This window comes from Cucurbita pepo, chromosome 9, assembly GCF_057944985.1.
Source record: "Cucurbita pepo subsp. pepo isolate OVF chromosome 9, ASM5794498v1, whole genome shotgun sequence".
NCBI classification, from domain to species: domain Eukaryota; kingdom Viridiplantae; phylum Streptophyta; class Magnoliopsida; order Cucurbitales; family Cucurbitaceae; genus Cucurbita; species Cucurbita pepo.
Window position 1 is genome coordinate 8,467,093 of NC_141806.1, and position 17,113 is coordinate 8,484,205.

The 17,113-nt window shown below is 37.1% G+C and overlaps 1 protein-coding gene across 2 annotated transcripts; it reads left to right on the forward strand.

Annotated features, from left to right (window-relative positions):
- Positions 1–551: 551 nt before the first annotated feature.
- LOC111802706 (phosphatidate cytidylyltransferase 2) lies at positions 552–15,227 on the forward strand. 2 transcript variants are annotated; one of them, XM_023687172.2, is made up of 13 exons: positions 552–768; positions 884–1,021; positions 1,371–1,624; positions 1,769–1,920; positions 2,191–2,332; positions 4,542–4,698; positions 8,323–8,370; positions 8,447–8,533; positions 9,516–9,644; positions 9,721–9,777; positions 9,983–10,066; positions 10,165–10,250; positions 14,829–15,227. In XM_023687172.2, coding segments are annotated over exons 2-13 (1,272 nt in total). In that variant the 5' UTR covers positions 552–768; positions 884–946; the 3' UTR covers positions 14,830–15,227. The 2 variants fall into 2 exon arrangements, with proteins under 2 accessions (XP_023542940.1, XP_023542938.1); XM_023687170.2 differs by lacking the exon at positions 14,829–15,227 and having other exon boundaries at positions 554–768; positions 10,165–10,504.
- The last annotated feature ends 1,886 nt before the right edge of the window (positions 15,228–17,113 follow it).

The following is a 17,113-nucleotide window of genomic DNA, read 5'->3' on the forward strand; positions in this document are numbered from 1 at the left end:
ATTTTTAATTGAATCTCATAACTAAAATTAATGTATAAATAAAATTTAGAAAACAAAATAAACGTGCAAGTCTACTATATTAATTATCATGCCACTCGAGCTATTTCAATATATTTAAATATTATAAATTCATTTCAAAAGTCAAATATTTAAACTACAAAAATAGTAAATATCTAATGGTATATAAGGATATTTATTGTAAATCTTTTTATTTTTAACGAAAAACATGTCATTTTTATAAATTAATAATTGTATTTGTCATGATGTTCATGGGTTAGATTGGATTGACATATTTTTTTAGACCAAAATCAATGGTTGGGGCTATATATCTTTTAATCAAAACAACTCTCGTTCAATAATGAATCCAATCCAATCAAAACTTGTTGGATTCAGGTTGTCTAGACAGTATATTAAAATTTTTATTTTTTTAATTAAGACTAGCCATTTAATTTAAATATATATTTTAAAAAATTATCTTTTAAATATATATATATATTTTTTAATTTTCATCCATGGGTTGATTGATTGATGAGTTTTAGGGTCCTGTAATCTTTGAACAGTGTTTTACAGATCATTTTGGGCATCATAATCAAATGTCGTGTGAGACAGAAGAAGTGACAGTTGTGAATCGCTTCCAAGAAGAAAACGGATTGTATTGAAATATTCCATTGGAGTTCGCGTTCTCTCCTTCCTCCGATTTATGTTATGCAATCTCTTCCCTACTCAACACGTTGCGATCAGCTTTTCGTTCTGCCTCTGCGTCGCCAGGTTTCACTCGCTCTTTCGTTCTTCAATTTTGTTCATGTCGTTCGTTGCCATTGGGTTTCAGAAACCTAGTTGACTTGATTCATTTGCCTCCCCTAATCGCATGACGCATGTGCAGGTGTTTTGTCTGATTGTTCTACCAGCTATTCTCGCATTGATGTGAGATCTGGTTTGAAGAGTCATGCAGAGACAAAATAGTTTCCACTATCCGTCCAGCCCTAGTGCTCGGCTTCGACACCGTAGGCGATCAAATGAGGTTTCTCCTCCTTAATCTGCCTTTTTCTTGTTTATCACCCTTTTCTTTTCGATATACTTTTGTGTTGCCTCAGGGATGAACTCGTTAATGAAGTTACTAATGATGCTATTTTTCTTTTCTTTTCTTTTCCTTTTTTGGGTAATTTGGTGCTATTCGATTAGCGTTTATCTACAGTTAAAAAAAAAAAAAAAAAAAAAAAAAAAAAAAGGTGATACTGTTTCCTTTTTTTTTTTGTTCATTTTCCTTTTTTTAATGAGATTACAGGGGAAAAATGTTTTCAGTGTTCTTGGATTGTGTAATGGTTCTGTAAAATTAATGAGTGTTTGAGCTCTCTCTCCCCAATTTTCAGGGGATTCCGGAGGATTTGAAGTCAAATGGAAGCCATTTACTTGTTAATGATAGAAATAAATACAAGTCGATGTTGATTCGTGCCTATTCATCTATCTGGATGATTGGAGGATTTGCATTAGCAATATACCTTGGACATCTCTTTATCATGGCTATGGTGGTTGTAATCCAAATCTTTATGGCACGAGAACTCTTCAATCTACTCAGGAGAACCCATGAAGATAGGCAGCTCCCAGGATTCCGGTCGTTAAACTGGTACTATATGTATCTAATTTTTTTTTTTTTTTTTTTTTTTTTTTTTTTTTATAAATTAAGAAAGATTTATTCTACTAATGACAGCTAGTATTCTTCCATCAAGTTCCATTCTGTTAATGAATCGATGATTCTCAAACTATGTAGGTACTTCTTCTTTACGGCAATGTTTTTTGTTTATGGCCGTCTTCTCAGTCAACGGCTTGTCAATACTGTAACAACAGATAAAGTTCTGTATCTGCTTGTTAGCAGCCTTGTCAAGTATCAAATGGCCATTTGTTATTTCTTGTATATTGCAGGTAGGTACTAGTATTATGCTAGTGACTTCAGCTATGTGAATTAATGACATCTCCCTCTTTGTTATTACCTGGATCATTTTCAATTGGCATTTTATGTCTGCTAGATTCTTCTATTTTGACTGTTGATGATAAAGGTTCAGTTGTTCTTTCATGAGTGCATGCTCGCTATCCATGTTATTTAGAATTCTGGGTAGTTTTTCTACAGTATTTTTTGCCCCTTTGAAAAGGTAATTTGGCTGTTGAAGTAACACATTTTGTTGCCTGGATCAGGTTTTATGTGGTTCATTCTTACTTTAAAAAAGAAGATGTACAAATATCAGTTTGGCCAGTATGCATGGACACACATGATCTTGATAGTTGTGTTTACACAGTCTTCTTTCACTGTTGCTAACATCTTCGAAGGAATCTTCTGGTAATTCATTTTGCTTTGAGTGTCCATAGTTCTATTTCATTCACTTCTCCTATTTCTCCCTACGATAAAATTGTCCTTGTTTTGGTTACTTTTGGACCATTTGCTTAGCTAATGTTGCGTGATAGATTTTTTTTTCCTTCCTCAAATAAGAATCCTCAAATATATTTTGTAGTTAAAAAAAGAAAGAACAGCATAAAGGCTGGGGTAGAGGAATCCTCCACCCAAAAAGTACATCAATATAGCTTTCCGATCATTGAATGCTTAGCTAATTGTTGCTTGGTAGCATCGCAGTTGTTAACATCAGGGTATGAGTAGCATGAGGGATCTTTCACTTGGTTTCTTACGCAACTATATTTGTGTAATCTTCTCTATGTTATGGTTGTTATGTATTAATATGTTTCTTATAGCAAAGATCTCGAGATACTAGGGTATGAGTTTATAAAATATTTAAATAAAATTAATCCATCTATGGCGTATGCAAAACATATGCCTAGCATGGAAATTATGACAAGCATTAGTTTCACTGACTTTGGTTTTTATCATTGAATTACTTGATTCCAAAGAAGTTTAGAATCGTCAGGTCATTATATCACATTATTCATTTTAAGCATCTTCTCAAAGTAATTTTAGTTTTTCAGGATGCAACAGTCTTAGCCTAGGCAAGGTACAAGCAAGACACTAGCCTAACTTAAGGGGAACAAAATCTTCAAAAATTTCAGTAATGTGAAAATATAAATGAACTCTTATTAGTCATGGTGAACAAAATCTTATTACTGACGCACCCACCCATAACCTCTCCTCTATCCTCTTTAACTCCTCAAAACTCTTAGTAGCTTTGCTAGATCAAGTCTCTCACAAAATGGCAACAAATGAACCAGTCCACATGATTCCAGCTTTCCTTTAAGAGTAGGATCGTGGTTAGATACAAGATCTCTCCTATGAACTAAGAATGTAAATGGGTAACAGCTAATTTATTGACTCTTGTAAGGTGAGGTATGAGCCTGCAGATTGAAATCAATACGGTTATGCTTTTACATTGATTTATATGGATCTAATTCGTGCAAGAGATAGTCATCCATTTATTGGATCCACGAGACGAAATCTTGCTAGCCAACGAACTGCCAGTAGCATCTATTACTTAACTTTCTTCTACAGAGTTCTCTTAGCTTTATTCTTGCAAGAGACTAATGTCGCACAGGAGATTATAGGATGTGCCAGTAGCATCTATTACTTAACTTTCTTCTACAGAGTTTTCTTAGCTTTATTCTTGCAAGAGACTAATGTCGCACAGGAGATTATAGGAGGAAATCCTGTTGATTTGTAACGAACATATACAACAACATATACAACTAATTGTTGAAGATTCTCGGTTTGGGGCTTGTGAGTTTGAAATTGTAGGCCAAATACTCCTAAGACTGCCATTTAGCTGCATCCGACTAATTAAATTACATTGTAATTAACCTCAAATATTATATCAATTAACAGGAAAGCCCAGAATGAGTAAATTCTCAACTTGATATTGGTTGGTTTTCTCTAATTAGTAATTTTGAGACTAGAGATGAAATATCCCTTTCTATTTTTGCGCTGGTATTTTTATCTGAATTTAGAAATGCTTTAAAGAAGGAAGATGGTTGTTGTGATTGATGAAAATCTATGATGCAAGGAGTTGGATTTTGTGTTAATTGCCTCTTAGAATTTAGGTGTAAGATGTTTGAGGAAACAGGCTTTTGTTTGAAACCAAAGGTTAGATTTGGCTTCTACCTGACCACTTTGGCTCAAGACTGGGGTGGACATGTTTATTTATTTATTTATATTTTAAAGAAATGGCTAATTAAAATTTTCTTATCATTCATTTTTCATGTCTTGTATAGTCGGCTTGAAGGGTTCTCTCCGTATTTTATTTATGTTGTAATTCTCTTTTCAATGTGGAAAATGGTAAGTCCACAATACTGAGAACCCCACGCTTAGAAATGCTTACAAAATTACCCTTCCAACCGTCTAATGCCCAGTCAATGAGCATGTGAAACACTGTAAGAATTTGTGACTAGGATTTTATGGCATCTAGATCCATTTCTCTTAATAGTTAATATTGTTTTTGACTTGAATACAGGTTATAAAGTCTTTGGATATCTATTTATTTAATTATGTTCTGTTGGTACGAAAGTCTTTAGATATGTTTGTTTTGAAAGGTTGCCAAATGTATGCGCAGGTTTCTTCTTCCAGCAACACTCATTGTAATAAATGATATTGCTGCATACTTTTTTGGATTTTTCTTTGGAAGAACCCCGTTGATCAAGATATCTCCAAAGAAAACTTGGGAGGGATTCATTGGAGCCTCTGTGACAACTATTATCTCGGCATTTATGGTGATTATTCCACTGAAGAATGAATATAATGCTAACTTATTATCTTTATTCGTGTCTATTTCTAATTACGTGCATCTTGTAGATTTTGGAGTATGTCAAATGTCTGTTTCTTCTTGGTTAACCTGTCAATATGACCAACTTTGGGCAAATATTGTACCTTCAGTGGTTAGCAATGTGCTTGAAATGGTCGTATATTTAAAACGTTCTTATTCAAGTAAAAAATTGTTTAACTCTTCTCTCAGCCTCTATTGTAAGTTTAATACACTTAAATCTAACCTAATTCTCCACTAACTTACTGTACTAAAAGCTCAAGGAAGGTAGTAGTTATGATAATTTTTTAGTTTATATTGTCTTTTTTAGGATGAATAAGAAAAAAAAAAAAAAAAAAACAATTACACTACCGAATCTAGTTTATATTGTTGGCAGGTTTCTAGTTTATATTTGAACAACTAGTACATATTGTGGTTAAAATTTTTTAGTTTTCTAGATTAGCAACCTTACTTACTAGTCTACCACCAGTATTTTCAACAGTCAATTATTTCAGGTGGAAACTGTGTTCGGGTATTGTTAAGTTGTATCTTATTTACCTCCTAGTCTCTTATTTGAAGTTCTCTTGGATTTCAAGTGAATTAGTCTCTTGTTGATGTTCACTCACTTCTTCGAGAATTTTTTGAAAGCCTGCAGTTAGTTATTATTATTTTTTTCTCGTTCTTTTGAGGTTCCCTTTTTTGGTTGTTAGCAAGTTGTAAGCTTGGTTGTCAGCTCTGTTTTGTCTTTGGAGGTTTCTACTTATGGCTCAACATTCTGTTAAAGCTTACTTTCAGCAGGGTTCTTTGTCACTTTTTGTGGTTTTTAGGCGTTTTGTTGGTAGCTTTTTGTGCGGCTTTCAGAGGGCATATATTTTTTTTTTGTTGTCTTTGGCTTCTAAGGTTCTTGCTTAGCAAGATTTTTCCTTGGTTTGTTTGCTTTCTTTGTGGCTATAGCTTCGATTAAAGTTTCTTTTCAGCTTGGTTTGTTGTTGATGTCCCTGATTTTTTATCTTTATGTCTTCAGAGCTTCCCTTGTGTTTCTGCAGGATTTTTATCTTGTAAGGTGGCCTTTTTGTGTTATTTCAAAGGCCACTTTTTCGTGTTTTGCTTTAGGGGTTTCTTTCTTTCCAAGTGTTTTCTTTCTTGCCATCAGCATCCTCGCTCATTTTTGTGGGGTTTAGAGTTTCAAGCTTGGTTTGAGCCTCAATACTAGTGCGTGCTTTCGTTCTTTTCGTTATCAATTTTGTTCATTTTCCGCTCCCTTGTGGAGTTCGTATTTTTATAGCACTAGTCTTTTTTCATTTATTCAATAAAAATTTCATTTCTTGTTTTAAAAAATAAAAGATGGAAATTTAAATTCTTGGAAGTGTATTGTGCCCATCAAACATGGTCTGTGCTAGAGAACGATGCCATTGATTGGATTTCTTCTGGTTTTTTTTTTTCTTTTTTATTTTTTATGTAGGAAACAATGATGGTATGAAATGTTACACGGGGGCGAAATCTCATCCAATTGAAGTTATAAAAAAACCTTTCCAAATAGTTTAAACTGTAGTTGTTTAAAGGTGGAACATGTTTACACCAGTATAAAGCCAAAAAAATGATGTGTCCAACTATAACTTTGATGGATCTCTCCTTGTCGCAGAAAATTTTGTAATTCTCTCATTCCAAACAACCCATATGTAGCAAAATAGTCTTCGTCTCAAGCATGGAAGGATGATCAATTAGAATTAGCACCTCAAGAGGGACATTCATTGTTCAGCCATAGACTGAGAAAATGGGACCAAATCTTGCAAGCAAAACGCCAGTCAATAAAGGTATGTATCTGGGACTCACTATTACACAAACTGCGGCATTGTGAAGATGGAGCCAACCAGGGACTTCTTTATTAACTAGTCTGGTGTGTTTAGGTGGATGTGGTTGAGTTCCCGAAGGATAAACTTTATCTCTTTTGGATAGGAATCCGTCCAAATAACTTTGTCTGGACAGTTTGATATAGCTCCCACGTAGAGTTTCATGACCATATATTTGGCAGTGTGATAACTTTCTTTGTCTAGAATCCAAACCTGCGACTCTTCAATGTCAATAGGTTGATAAGGCAAAAGAGAGGCCAACAGAGATGCCCATTTGAATAGTTCATCATCCTCTACATTTCTGCAAAAACTCTACAATATTATGAACTTAGCTCGTCTAACCAAGTAATTCCTTCCTTCCCATTGTCAATTGTGAAAAGCTTTTAATAGCAAGAGCCACCTTGAGGGCATGGTGCTAAAGGACTCTGTACTGAATAATATCCCAATTATCTGTGTCACTAGAATAATTATGGCAATCGTTGATTTCTTTCTTTCCCTATTTCCCATCAGAGCAGGAGGCATTTAACTACTCAAATCCCCAACACTACAACTTTGTATTTACCGAGAGGGGGGCAAACGAAGAGCTGTTGAATATGTCCGACAATAACCACCATGACCTTTGAGTGAAGGCATACTAAATGAAGACATGGTCTTTGGTTACGAGTTTCTAAGAGAGGGAGGGCAATAGTAAGCCGGGACTTGTCTAAGAAGTTCTGTTCTTTAATGTTACATCTACCGTGTTAATAGTAAGGCGGCACTTGTCCCCGAATTTCATGGAAATTCCTTTAGACCAGATCTTTTGGGGTTTCATTAGCAATCTCTCGAGTTCCAGAATGGCCTATTTTTTTATTAGGAGAAAAACTTGTTTCTGGCGTATGAATTTGATTCAATTGTGAGGATGTATAGATATATATTGGGGCGGGGGGGCGGGCGGGGAGGGGATCTATTGGTATTCTCATCAGATGCTTCCTCAATACAGTGGCGAGTCAGTGTATTTTTATATTGATATTACTATGTGGGCATTAAATGATTATTTGGTACTCTTCAGCAGATTTTGAAACAGCAATAGACTACAACAATATATATTTTAACTTTGATTTGTCCCCTTTTTAGGTGGGAAAATAACTGAGAAATGGACAATACTCCTTACAATTTATCCGTAAGAACAGTCTTTAACTTGATTGGTCTGTTGTTCATTTGCCTTGTGGGTGGAACATTTTCTTTCAATACTTAGCATCAATAAGGTTTCTCGTTAAAGTTGTGCAATTATTCATGGATGGTTCACTTTCTCAGATATGGGTTGCAAAAAATAGTTCCATCTCTCTCTCTCTCTCTCTCTCTCTCTGTTTTCTTTTAGAATAAAATTAGTTTTATTTATAAAATGGCTTCTGCCTTTAATCGATCTGACATAATTTATTACATATCTACCTTCAGTTTCTAGATATCTTTTGAATATTACTCTTTTATTTCTCTGATTTTTGACTTTCAGATTTTGTACTATGGACTTGTTTAACTGGGGCAAGTTTATTTTGGTTTATGTTTTTTTTACATGTTTCTTGATAGCTGACTTTTCTAATCTAGTCCTATATATATCTATATATATATATATTTAACATTTCATAATGAGGTTGTGCAGTTTTCTACAATCTTGTCTGTGAATATGTTTTAAGTGCCAGGAAACGTGATGGTAACAATGAAGTAGTAAATATAATAGTGATGCTATTAACTTGCTGGTGCTGATGCAGCTTGCGCACATCATGGGTCGGTTCAGTTGGCTCACATGTCCAAGAAAGGTGATTCTCTCTTAGTGTCTCGTTCTAATTTTGCTTTGAAGGTAATCATGTCTACTTATCTGGATTCAAAATGCAGGACCTATCAACTGGGTGGCTTCACTGTGATCCAGGTCCCTTGTTCACACCTGAATATTATGCTTTACCTGGATGGATTCCTACATGGGTGAGTATAGTGGTATTACTTCAATCAAATTATTTTTTAACATTCTCATTCTTTTATCGTATAGGTCATTCATGTACTACCTTGTCAATTTGATTGATCTGTGTGCTTTTGAAGTTTTAAACTTACTATACTCGCATATGTTGATCTGGGAAAAAAATTCTCCTACTCAAGTTTGTTATCATGATGCAACCTATTTCTATTTATTTACGAATTCCGTCACAAAATTCTAGCCTTGGTAGACCAATTTTTTTTCCAAATTTTAACAGTCTTGTCATTTAATTTTTACGATCTGTCTTTTTAAATTTCTATTCATAGAAAATGATTTTCAATTTGAGGGCTTAACTTGATTTACTTATGACATTTTAGGGGTTTAATTGATAGAATTACAAGTTTGTGCACGTGTAAACTAACTTTTTCCATATGAAATCAAATAGAGGTAAATTGATACACTCATGGAAGTGTAGGTTTAAATTGATACAAGTCTTAGTTTAGGTTTTTATTGATCCAACCCCAAAGTTTAGGGATATGAGTTGATTATTTTCCTTTTTTATTTTTGAAAAGATATGTTCTTACTTAAGTACGCATATTTTTTAACATTCAAGTCTGCTATATTGACTAAGAAAGTATTAACTTTATTCTGTACCATATTCGGCTTTAATATATAATCTCTGTCGGTCTCCCTAGCTTCTCGTCCTCGGTGGGATTTGATCATATAGTATACAAATTTTGTATATGCATTAGGTCATGTTCTTGTTTAGTTTGACGTTGTTGGATTGGATCAGTTTTGGAATCATAACTTTGTCGCAAGCCTGAAAGGTCCAACTCTAACAGATGGATTTATTTTTATTTTTATTTTTGACATTTTTTGAATAGTCTGCATTCTATGACCTGCGAGTTTTACTGTCTGGAGTTCTTAAAATTACAGCTATCTCTTATTTGCCAATCTACACTAGTCTTTCTAACTTGGGTAATTATTTTGCAGTTCCCATGGAAAGCTGTAACCATTTTGCGAGTTCAGTGGCATGCTATATGTCTTGGTTTGTTTGCATCAATAATAGCTCCTTTTGGTGGTTTCTTTGCTAGTGGATTTAAAAGAGCTTTTAAAATCAAGGTTCCTCATTTTTCTTATGTCAAGCCTACTGATTTTGTAACTTCAATAAATCTTACACTGTTGTACCCCTTTGAAGGATTTTGGCGATAGCATTCCTGGACATGGTGGAATCACAGATAGGATGGATTGCCAGGTATACTGAATTATATTGGATGTTTAAGAATATTTTATCCTATCATTTTGGTTCAATTTATTTTGGTTCTATTCCCTGCTTTGGTTCAATTCAGCTAGGCACTAAACCAACTTATTTGTATTCCTAATAGTTATTTTGCATTGTCAATTACTCTTACCCTGTGTTCCCCGCAGTTAAAATATTGGGTTTTTTTTTTCAAACGCAGATGGTGATGGCCGTGTTTTCATATATCTATCATCAATCGTTTGTTGTGTCTCAGGGCATCACTGTTGAATCAATTATTGATCAGGTTAGATGAATTTCTCATTAATTCACCATTCTTAATAGGAAAAGAATCTCTGTCTGTGGATATATGAGCTGACTTCTGATGGTATCCATTTATTTTAGATCCTAATGAACCTTACGTTTGACGAGCAACAACTTCTTTTCACAAAAATTGGGCAAATGCTGCAAGACAGGCTGATTCCACAATAGTAAGATCTGTCGTCCTTTTGTATATGGTGATCTAGGATTAAAGATTTAATGCTGACCTGTACATGGATATTGTATTTGTAATTTTTTTACCTCCTATAATTTATCTGCAACAAGTCTCGGGATGATTTTTTCTCCATTTTCTTTGTATAGTTCGTGTGCATCTTGATTTGTACATGAACTCTTTAGGAGGGAGAAACCACGGCCTCTCTTTTCTTATTTTAGAGCATGAATGCAAATACTACCATTGGTTGAACAGAAAATTATGTGAAATAATTTCAGCTGCTTTGCTGAACTGTTTGGTAGAATTTTTACTTTCAACTATTTGATGTTTATTTTATACTTTTTTGGTATGTAGTCAGACCTGATGTTCATTTATTTTACAAGAGTATTTTCCCAATTTCTTTCATGACTGAGGACTTGGAACTTTCACGGAGAAGTGTAGAATAGTAGGTGGGTTAGGAGACTCACATGAGAGGAAATGTGAGCTATGTGAGCGGAGTGTTGTCACAACCATAGTATGAAGAGAGTAATGTGTGAACCTCATGTCAAGTCAAGTAAAGCAGCGACCCTCAAAAGGCACCCATCCAGTCATGCGAGAGTCAATATAGAAGAATGCCATGATGCGACTAAAGAGAATGGTGCATCATCCAACACCATATAATGTTTGCATTGAAAGGAAACAAGACATAAGCAAGATAGGGGTAACAAGTAGTAAAGAGTGTCACAGATAGGCTTGTTGAAGGGTCTAGTAGGACTCCAGGCCTTAACCTAGAAAGTTGGGGTTTTGAAGGGAATTTGGACATGCAATTTTGGAGTCAAGTTCGTCCATATGAAATATGATAGCTCACCAAATTTGGTGTCAATTGGACACTAGACAGACGCTCCACAACACTATATGAACGTTCACCAAAAACCATGTCTGCACATGCCAGTTTGGAAATGCCTCAAAATGTAACTTGGGGGACACATGTTGTCATCTGTCCACCACCCTTGGGCCTTATGATCTATTTGAGCTACCTTGTAGTACATACGTGTGCCACAATGAGGGGGAGTGTTGTGAGACGAGTGTCTCAGAAGACTTCCTTAGAAATAGGTTTTTCAGGGACAGTATCAGGCGGTGTGGGTGTGTCGGTATTGCACTCCAACCCTTGTGTTGGAGGTTGGATTATGCACCGCTATCCGGTACAGAGTTCGTAAATGACATGACATAGGTACAGGAGGACCAATGCCTCGATTGAACTTGGATGGGGATGTTTGGGATATCTTGATGTTATGAACAACACGTGGGCCCGTTCTCGATGGCATGACTAAGTGAGTTTCGACGGTCGACGACACCCGTGACTTGGGATGACGTCAAGATATATGAGTCATCTTAATTGAAAACCAAGATGAGATGATGAGATGCGACGTTGCATTGAGAGACCTTCGCCTCGAGTAGAGACAAGGTTGAGTCGAATCGCTTGGCCTAGTGTAAGACAAGTCGGTTGTGTCCTAGACGATTAAACATGCACGCATAGGCGGCGTGTGTAGCCGAATAAGCTTGGATTCCACACAAGTGATGTTTAGTTGGTGAAGACAACCTCGCCTAAGGTCCAGCGAAGCCACAGAACTTGACGAAAAGTAAATATGGGGCTTGGGTTCTCCTTAAAGCTGGTCGTGAGCGTGTCAAGATCACGATGTCGCACGGTTGAAAAAGTATGACCATGACAATTGGTATCAGAGTCATACTTTGTGTTTCTAATCGCACAAGAGAGAGACCCCAAGAGTTGATGGAAAACCTTGCAAGTGTGTCAAGAATGCCAAAATGGGCAAGATAGTTGCGAGTCAAAACCATAATTCAGTTGTGGGTTGAAGCCAAGACTCTCCCAAGTTCATTAGTGCGTGTGCAACACCTCAGTGTGGGGAGATCTACCTGCCAAGTAAGACCAAGCTCATTTACCAAGGGTTTGGGATTTCGAAATGGGCAAACAAATGAAACAAAAGGTGCACCAGGTCGGTGCCTTCTAAAGAGCTATTCGCATGAGAGGAATAATGACAATGGTTGCAAGCAAAGATAGCTTAGAGCCAGTTGAGACATGCACCGACCAAATGTTAGATTGCGCCCAATGCAAATCCTTTTGGGGGAACGAAATTGTTGCTAGAGAGACAGCGAGAGCTAAGTGGGGGAGTGCCCACAAGAATGGGTTGCTCAATCAGAGAGAGTGCTCCAAGAAGTGAGCACACGTTAATTTCTTGAGTCATCCCCTCTTGCCTTAAGTGGATGACTTCACAATAGGATCAAGACCAATATCAGCTTGAGGATGAAATGATTGCTACATGAAGGTGGCTAATACAAAGAGTTGGCTGAAGTGTAGTGCCAACAACCGAAGAGATTGTGTCAGAAAAAGTTGACTTTGCTTCAATAGAGGATTTGGCCATGATGAGGAAATGTAGTGATTGGGCTTGCGAGCCCCACCCCGAGTAGCGCACCAGTTTGTGCGACTTGGAGAATATTCTGATTGAGACCATGTTGGCCATGATTGGGGCGAAGTGCCTCCTTAAAAGGTCGTAGTTGTCTGGTGAGTTCCTGGCCAAGCCGGAGATAGGTGTCATGAGAACCAGCCTCACCCACAGCTATGACAATGTTGAATTGTCGTGTCTACGTCACGAGTCTCGGTGGCCGAGTCCTAGATGGGTGAACAGAAGAATAGGTCCGGAAGTGTGATAACCCATAGATAGTGTGTAGGAAGACGAATGTCGTGGTTGGCTTGTGCGCCACACCCTACAGAGTGTACCGTTATGTGCCACTCAGAGAGTATGCAGATTAGCCAAGAGAAGTGTCAAGGTTAAGTGGGGCAAGTTCACCCAAAAATTGACCCGAAAAGAGTTATAGAGTGGTGCCAAATGACAAAGAAGAGTCAGAAGCATCCACTTAAACTTGTCCCCAAGTTGACCTAGAAGCGTCTGTAAGATAAGCATTATGACAAAAGAGAAGTTGGGTGCTTAGTGAAATTATACTTGTCTGAAGCATGATCAGTTCCATCGGGTCAAGTTAGCAGCAGTCCAAAGTTTGTATCGTCATCGAGATAATATCGAGATTAAGTGGGGGAGAATGTCACAATCCACAATGTAATTGTGCCCCGAGGAATTCATCGCGGACGATAACTAATTTTAGTGGGGGAGAATGTCTCAATCATACTATGAAGAGAGTGGGTTGTGACCCGTCGAGACTAGCAAAGTGGTGACCCTCAAAAGGCGTGCCCATCCAGCCACACGAGGACCAATGTAGAAGAATGCCATGATGCGACCGAGGAAGACGGTGCATCATTCAACATAACATATAATGCGTGCACTGAAGAGGAAACGAGGCATAATCAAGATGGGGGCAACAAGTAGACAAGAGTGTCATATATAGGCTCGTTGAAGGGTTGGGTAAGGCCTCGGGTCTTAACCTTGAAAGTTGGGGTTCTAAAGGGAATTTGGACATTCGGTTCTGGAGTCAAGTCCGTCCATATGAAATATGAGAGCTTGCCAAATTTCAGACACCAAACGGACGCGCCACAACACCGTATGACCGTTTACAAAAAAACCATGTCTACACCTGCTAATTTGGAAATGTCTCAAAATGTCCATTAGGCGGAGACATGGTGTTAGCTATCCACCACCCTTGAGTTCTGGAACATATGTGTCACAATGTGAGCGAGTGTTGCGAGATGAGTGTCTCGAGAGACTTCCTTTGAAATGGGGTTTTCAAGGACAGTATCGGGTGGTATGAGTGTGCCGGTATTGCGCCTGAATTATGTACCCGCTATCTAATACGGAGTTCATAATGATATGGCATGGACACGGGAGAGCCAAGACCTCAATTTAACCCGGATGGGGGGATTCTCGGGATGTCCCGATATTATGAACGACACATGGATGGCCGACGACACTCCGTGACTTGGGATGATGTTAAGACATATGAGCCATGTTAATTGGGAATCAAGATGAGATGATAAGATACAACGTTGAATTGAGAGATCTTGGCCCCAAGTAGAGGTAAGGTCAAGCTGTATGACTTTGCCTAGTGTAGAGGCAAGTCGGTTGTGTCGCAAACGATTGAACATGCACGTGCAAGCAACATGTATGGCCGAATAAGCTTGGATACCACACAAGTGATGTTCGGTTAGCGAAAACAAATCCTGCCTATAGTCCGACAAAGCTACAAAGCTAGACAAAAAATGAATATGGAGATTGGGTTCTCCTTAAAGCTGGTCGTGAGTATGCCAAGATCATGACGCCTCCAAGAAAAACATAATCAAATCAATTCAATTTTAGTGTAGGAAGGACAGTGGGGAGCTTAATATGTAGATCACATTTGAGTTGGAAGCCCTAGGTTTCTGATATCTGTGAATTGATCTTCATAGAGTAGACATGCTTGATATTGATATTAAGCTGCTTTTTGACAACCCTCTCACAAATTGAGGATTAACCTTAATACAGAGTTCACGAGGTTGTTCAGCCATGGCATTTGCCGTCTGTTGGTATTCACATTCAGTACAAAACCTCAATAACTTGCATTTGTCACAATAACTTGCTTGTCCTATGTCAACCAGGGAACTAGCTCAATGACTGTCTGATCAATCTTTGCCGAAGGTAGAAAGCATGCTTTGAATATCCTCAAATGAACGGAAATCTCCTCGAAGGCAATTTCGTACATACTCGACACGGGAAGATGCTCAATAAGGTAGGTCTGATATTAGTTCTTCAGCCATGTTTCAAAACTTCAAGGTGTATTCCTTCAAACTTCAAATTGTATACCTCTGTTTCAAGGATTCTTTGTTGTTGCCAATGATGTACTCATACATATTAGAACAAAGCAGATAGATCATGCATGTAGTTTACTATCTGATCTGTGTCAGTGTAGTTTTTATACCTTTTCAAGATACTGAATTCTGAGTTCTGTTGGGTTCAATTTTCATTCAGAAATGGAGAGGTGGTATAGTAGCCGTCAATGTATCCCTGCAAAGGGTTGTTAATAGTTTATTTGGAATGGCAAACAGTGTGAGTGAATAAATTTTTAAAACGCGATTTTGAGGGAGAGGTTTTCACATTCTTATAAAGAATGTTTTCCTTCTCCTTCCCAACCAATGTGAGATCTTACCATCCACCTTCTTTTAAGGCCCAATGTCCCCGGCACTTATTCCCTTCTCCGATCAATGTGGGACCCTTCAATCCACCTATTTTGGGGTCTAGTGTCCTTGTTGGCACACTGTTTCGTGTCCACCTCTCTTTAGGGCTTAGCTTCCTCACTGGCATATCGCCTGATGTCTTACTCTAATACCATTTGCAGCAGCCTAAGCCCACCGCTAGTAGTTATTGGTCTCTTTAAGCTTTCCTTTTCGGGCTTCTAGCATTATTGGTCATTTTAAGTTTTCCTTTTTAGGCTTCCCCTCAAGGTTTTAAAACGTGTCTTGTAAGGAGATGTTTCCACACCCTTATAAACAATGTTTCGTTCTCCTCCCGTCAAAATGAGATTTAACATTGCAAATGTGTAAACTAATATTTTTCAAACATAATTTGACGGAGGCTATTAATTGATATATATGACCATTCAAATTTAACTTTTTTTTACTGATGCAACCTTAAAAGAAGGAAGGAGACCAGATTCATTGAATCTGACACATTCAATGAACCTAACAATAATTGGGCAAGTGATTATATCGCAAAAAAAAGACAACGCCTGCGTCTGTTTTCCACATTTTGTGTGATGGCTTTCGTTTTGGAAACTCACCCATAAAAAATACTTTATATATCAGCAATTTTTATTTCTTTCCTAATTAATTTGTCCAACTATTAATCTTGTGTTTTGGAACAATTTTACATATTGAGAAATATCAAAGAAGGTTACTATAGTAGTTGATCAAGCAAGTCTAAGATTGTTCAATTGCGCTACTATATGCACGACATGACTATAAATGGCAAAAACCTTCATTTAAAATAGTTTATAAATGATGTCATGGACTTATGTTTGAAATAAAATCCTCATTCCAGTTCAACGAGCCTAATTCCAATTGTTTTGTTTCGAAGCAAACCATGGGGCGGTTCGTCCTAATCAGATATTCACGACCAAGAAATATTGGATTTTCTTTCGGGTAGGCCCTGAAAGGAGAAGGAAGGCTGGAATGCCAACAGACGTCTATTATTGAATTCACCAAATCCGATAGTACCCCATTTTTGGAATGTCCTATGCCAAAAGTCACTAAATGGGTAAGTCAAATAAAATCCTTAAAAAAAACCATAGAAAATAAATAATGTGAAATCACTAAATAGGTAAGTCAAATAAAATCCTTAAAATAAACCATAGAAAATAAATAATGTGATTTAACTAAAGAATAAGACAATACCTGATTTAACTAAAGAAAAAGGAAAAATAATGCTCAGATCTAACTTAAGGGCTACAAAATAGACATAAATGTAGCTATCCTAACATGGGTCCACCAGGTGAGCACACACACCCCTTAGGCCTGGTTTATCGGGATAACATTCACTAACAGACTCTTGTCGAACACCATAAAAGGAAAAGGTCGGCATTCTCTGGTAGCTATTGAATAGCGACTGTCGCGACAACATTATGGTAAACCTAATGATCATTCCCCTGCCTCGTAGAGTACGCATTCGTACTGTCATGAAGAAGTAGGAGTATCCCCCAATGCATGAGAACACAATAATGCATGAGGTCCCAATTTTTTTTCATTTTCATTATCATTTAATACAAACCCCCTAGCGTCTTCTTCATATCATATCATTTCTCATAACATTTATCATATGATTTATAATAATTCTAATGCGTATCTCGGGGTTGTATTTCATGCTAGTTCATCGCTTTGCAAATCAATCA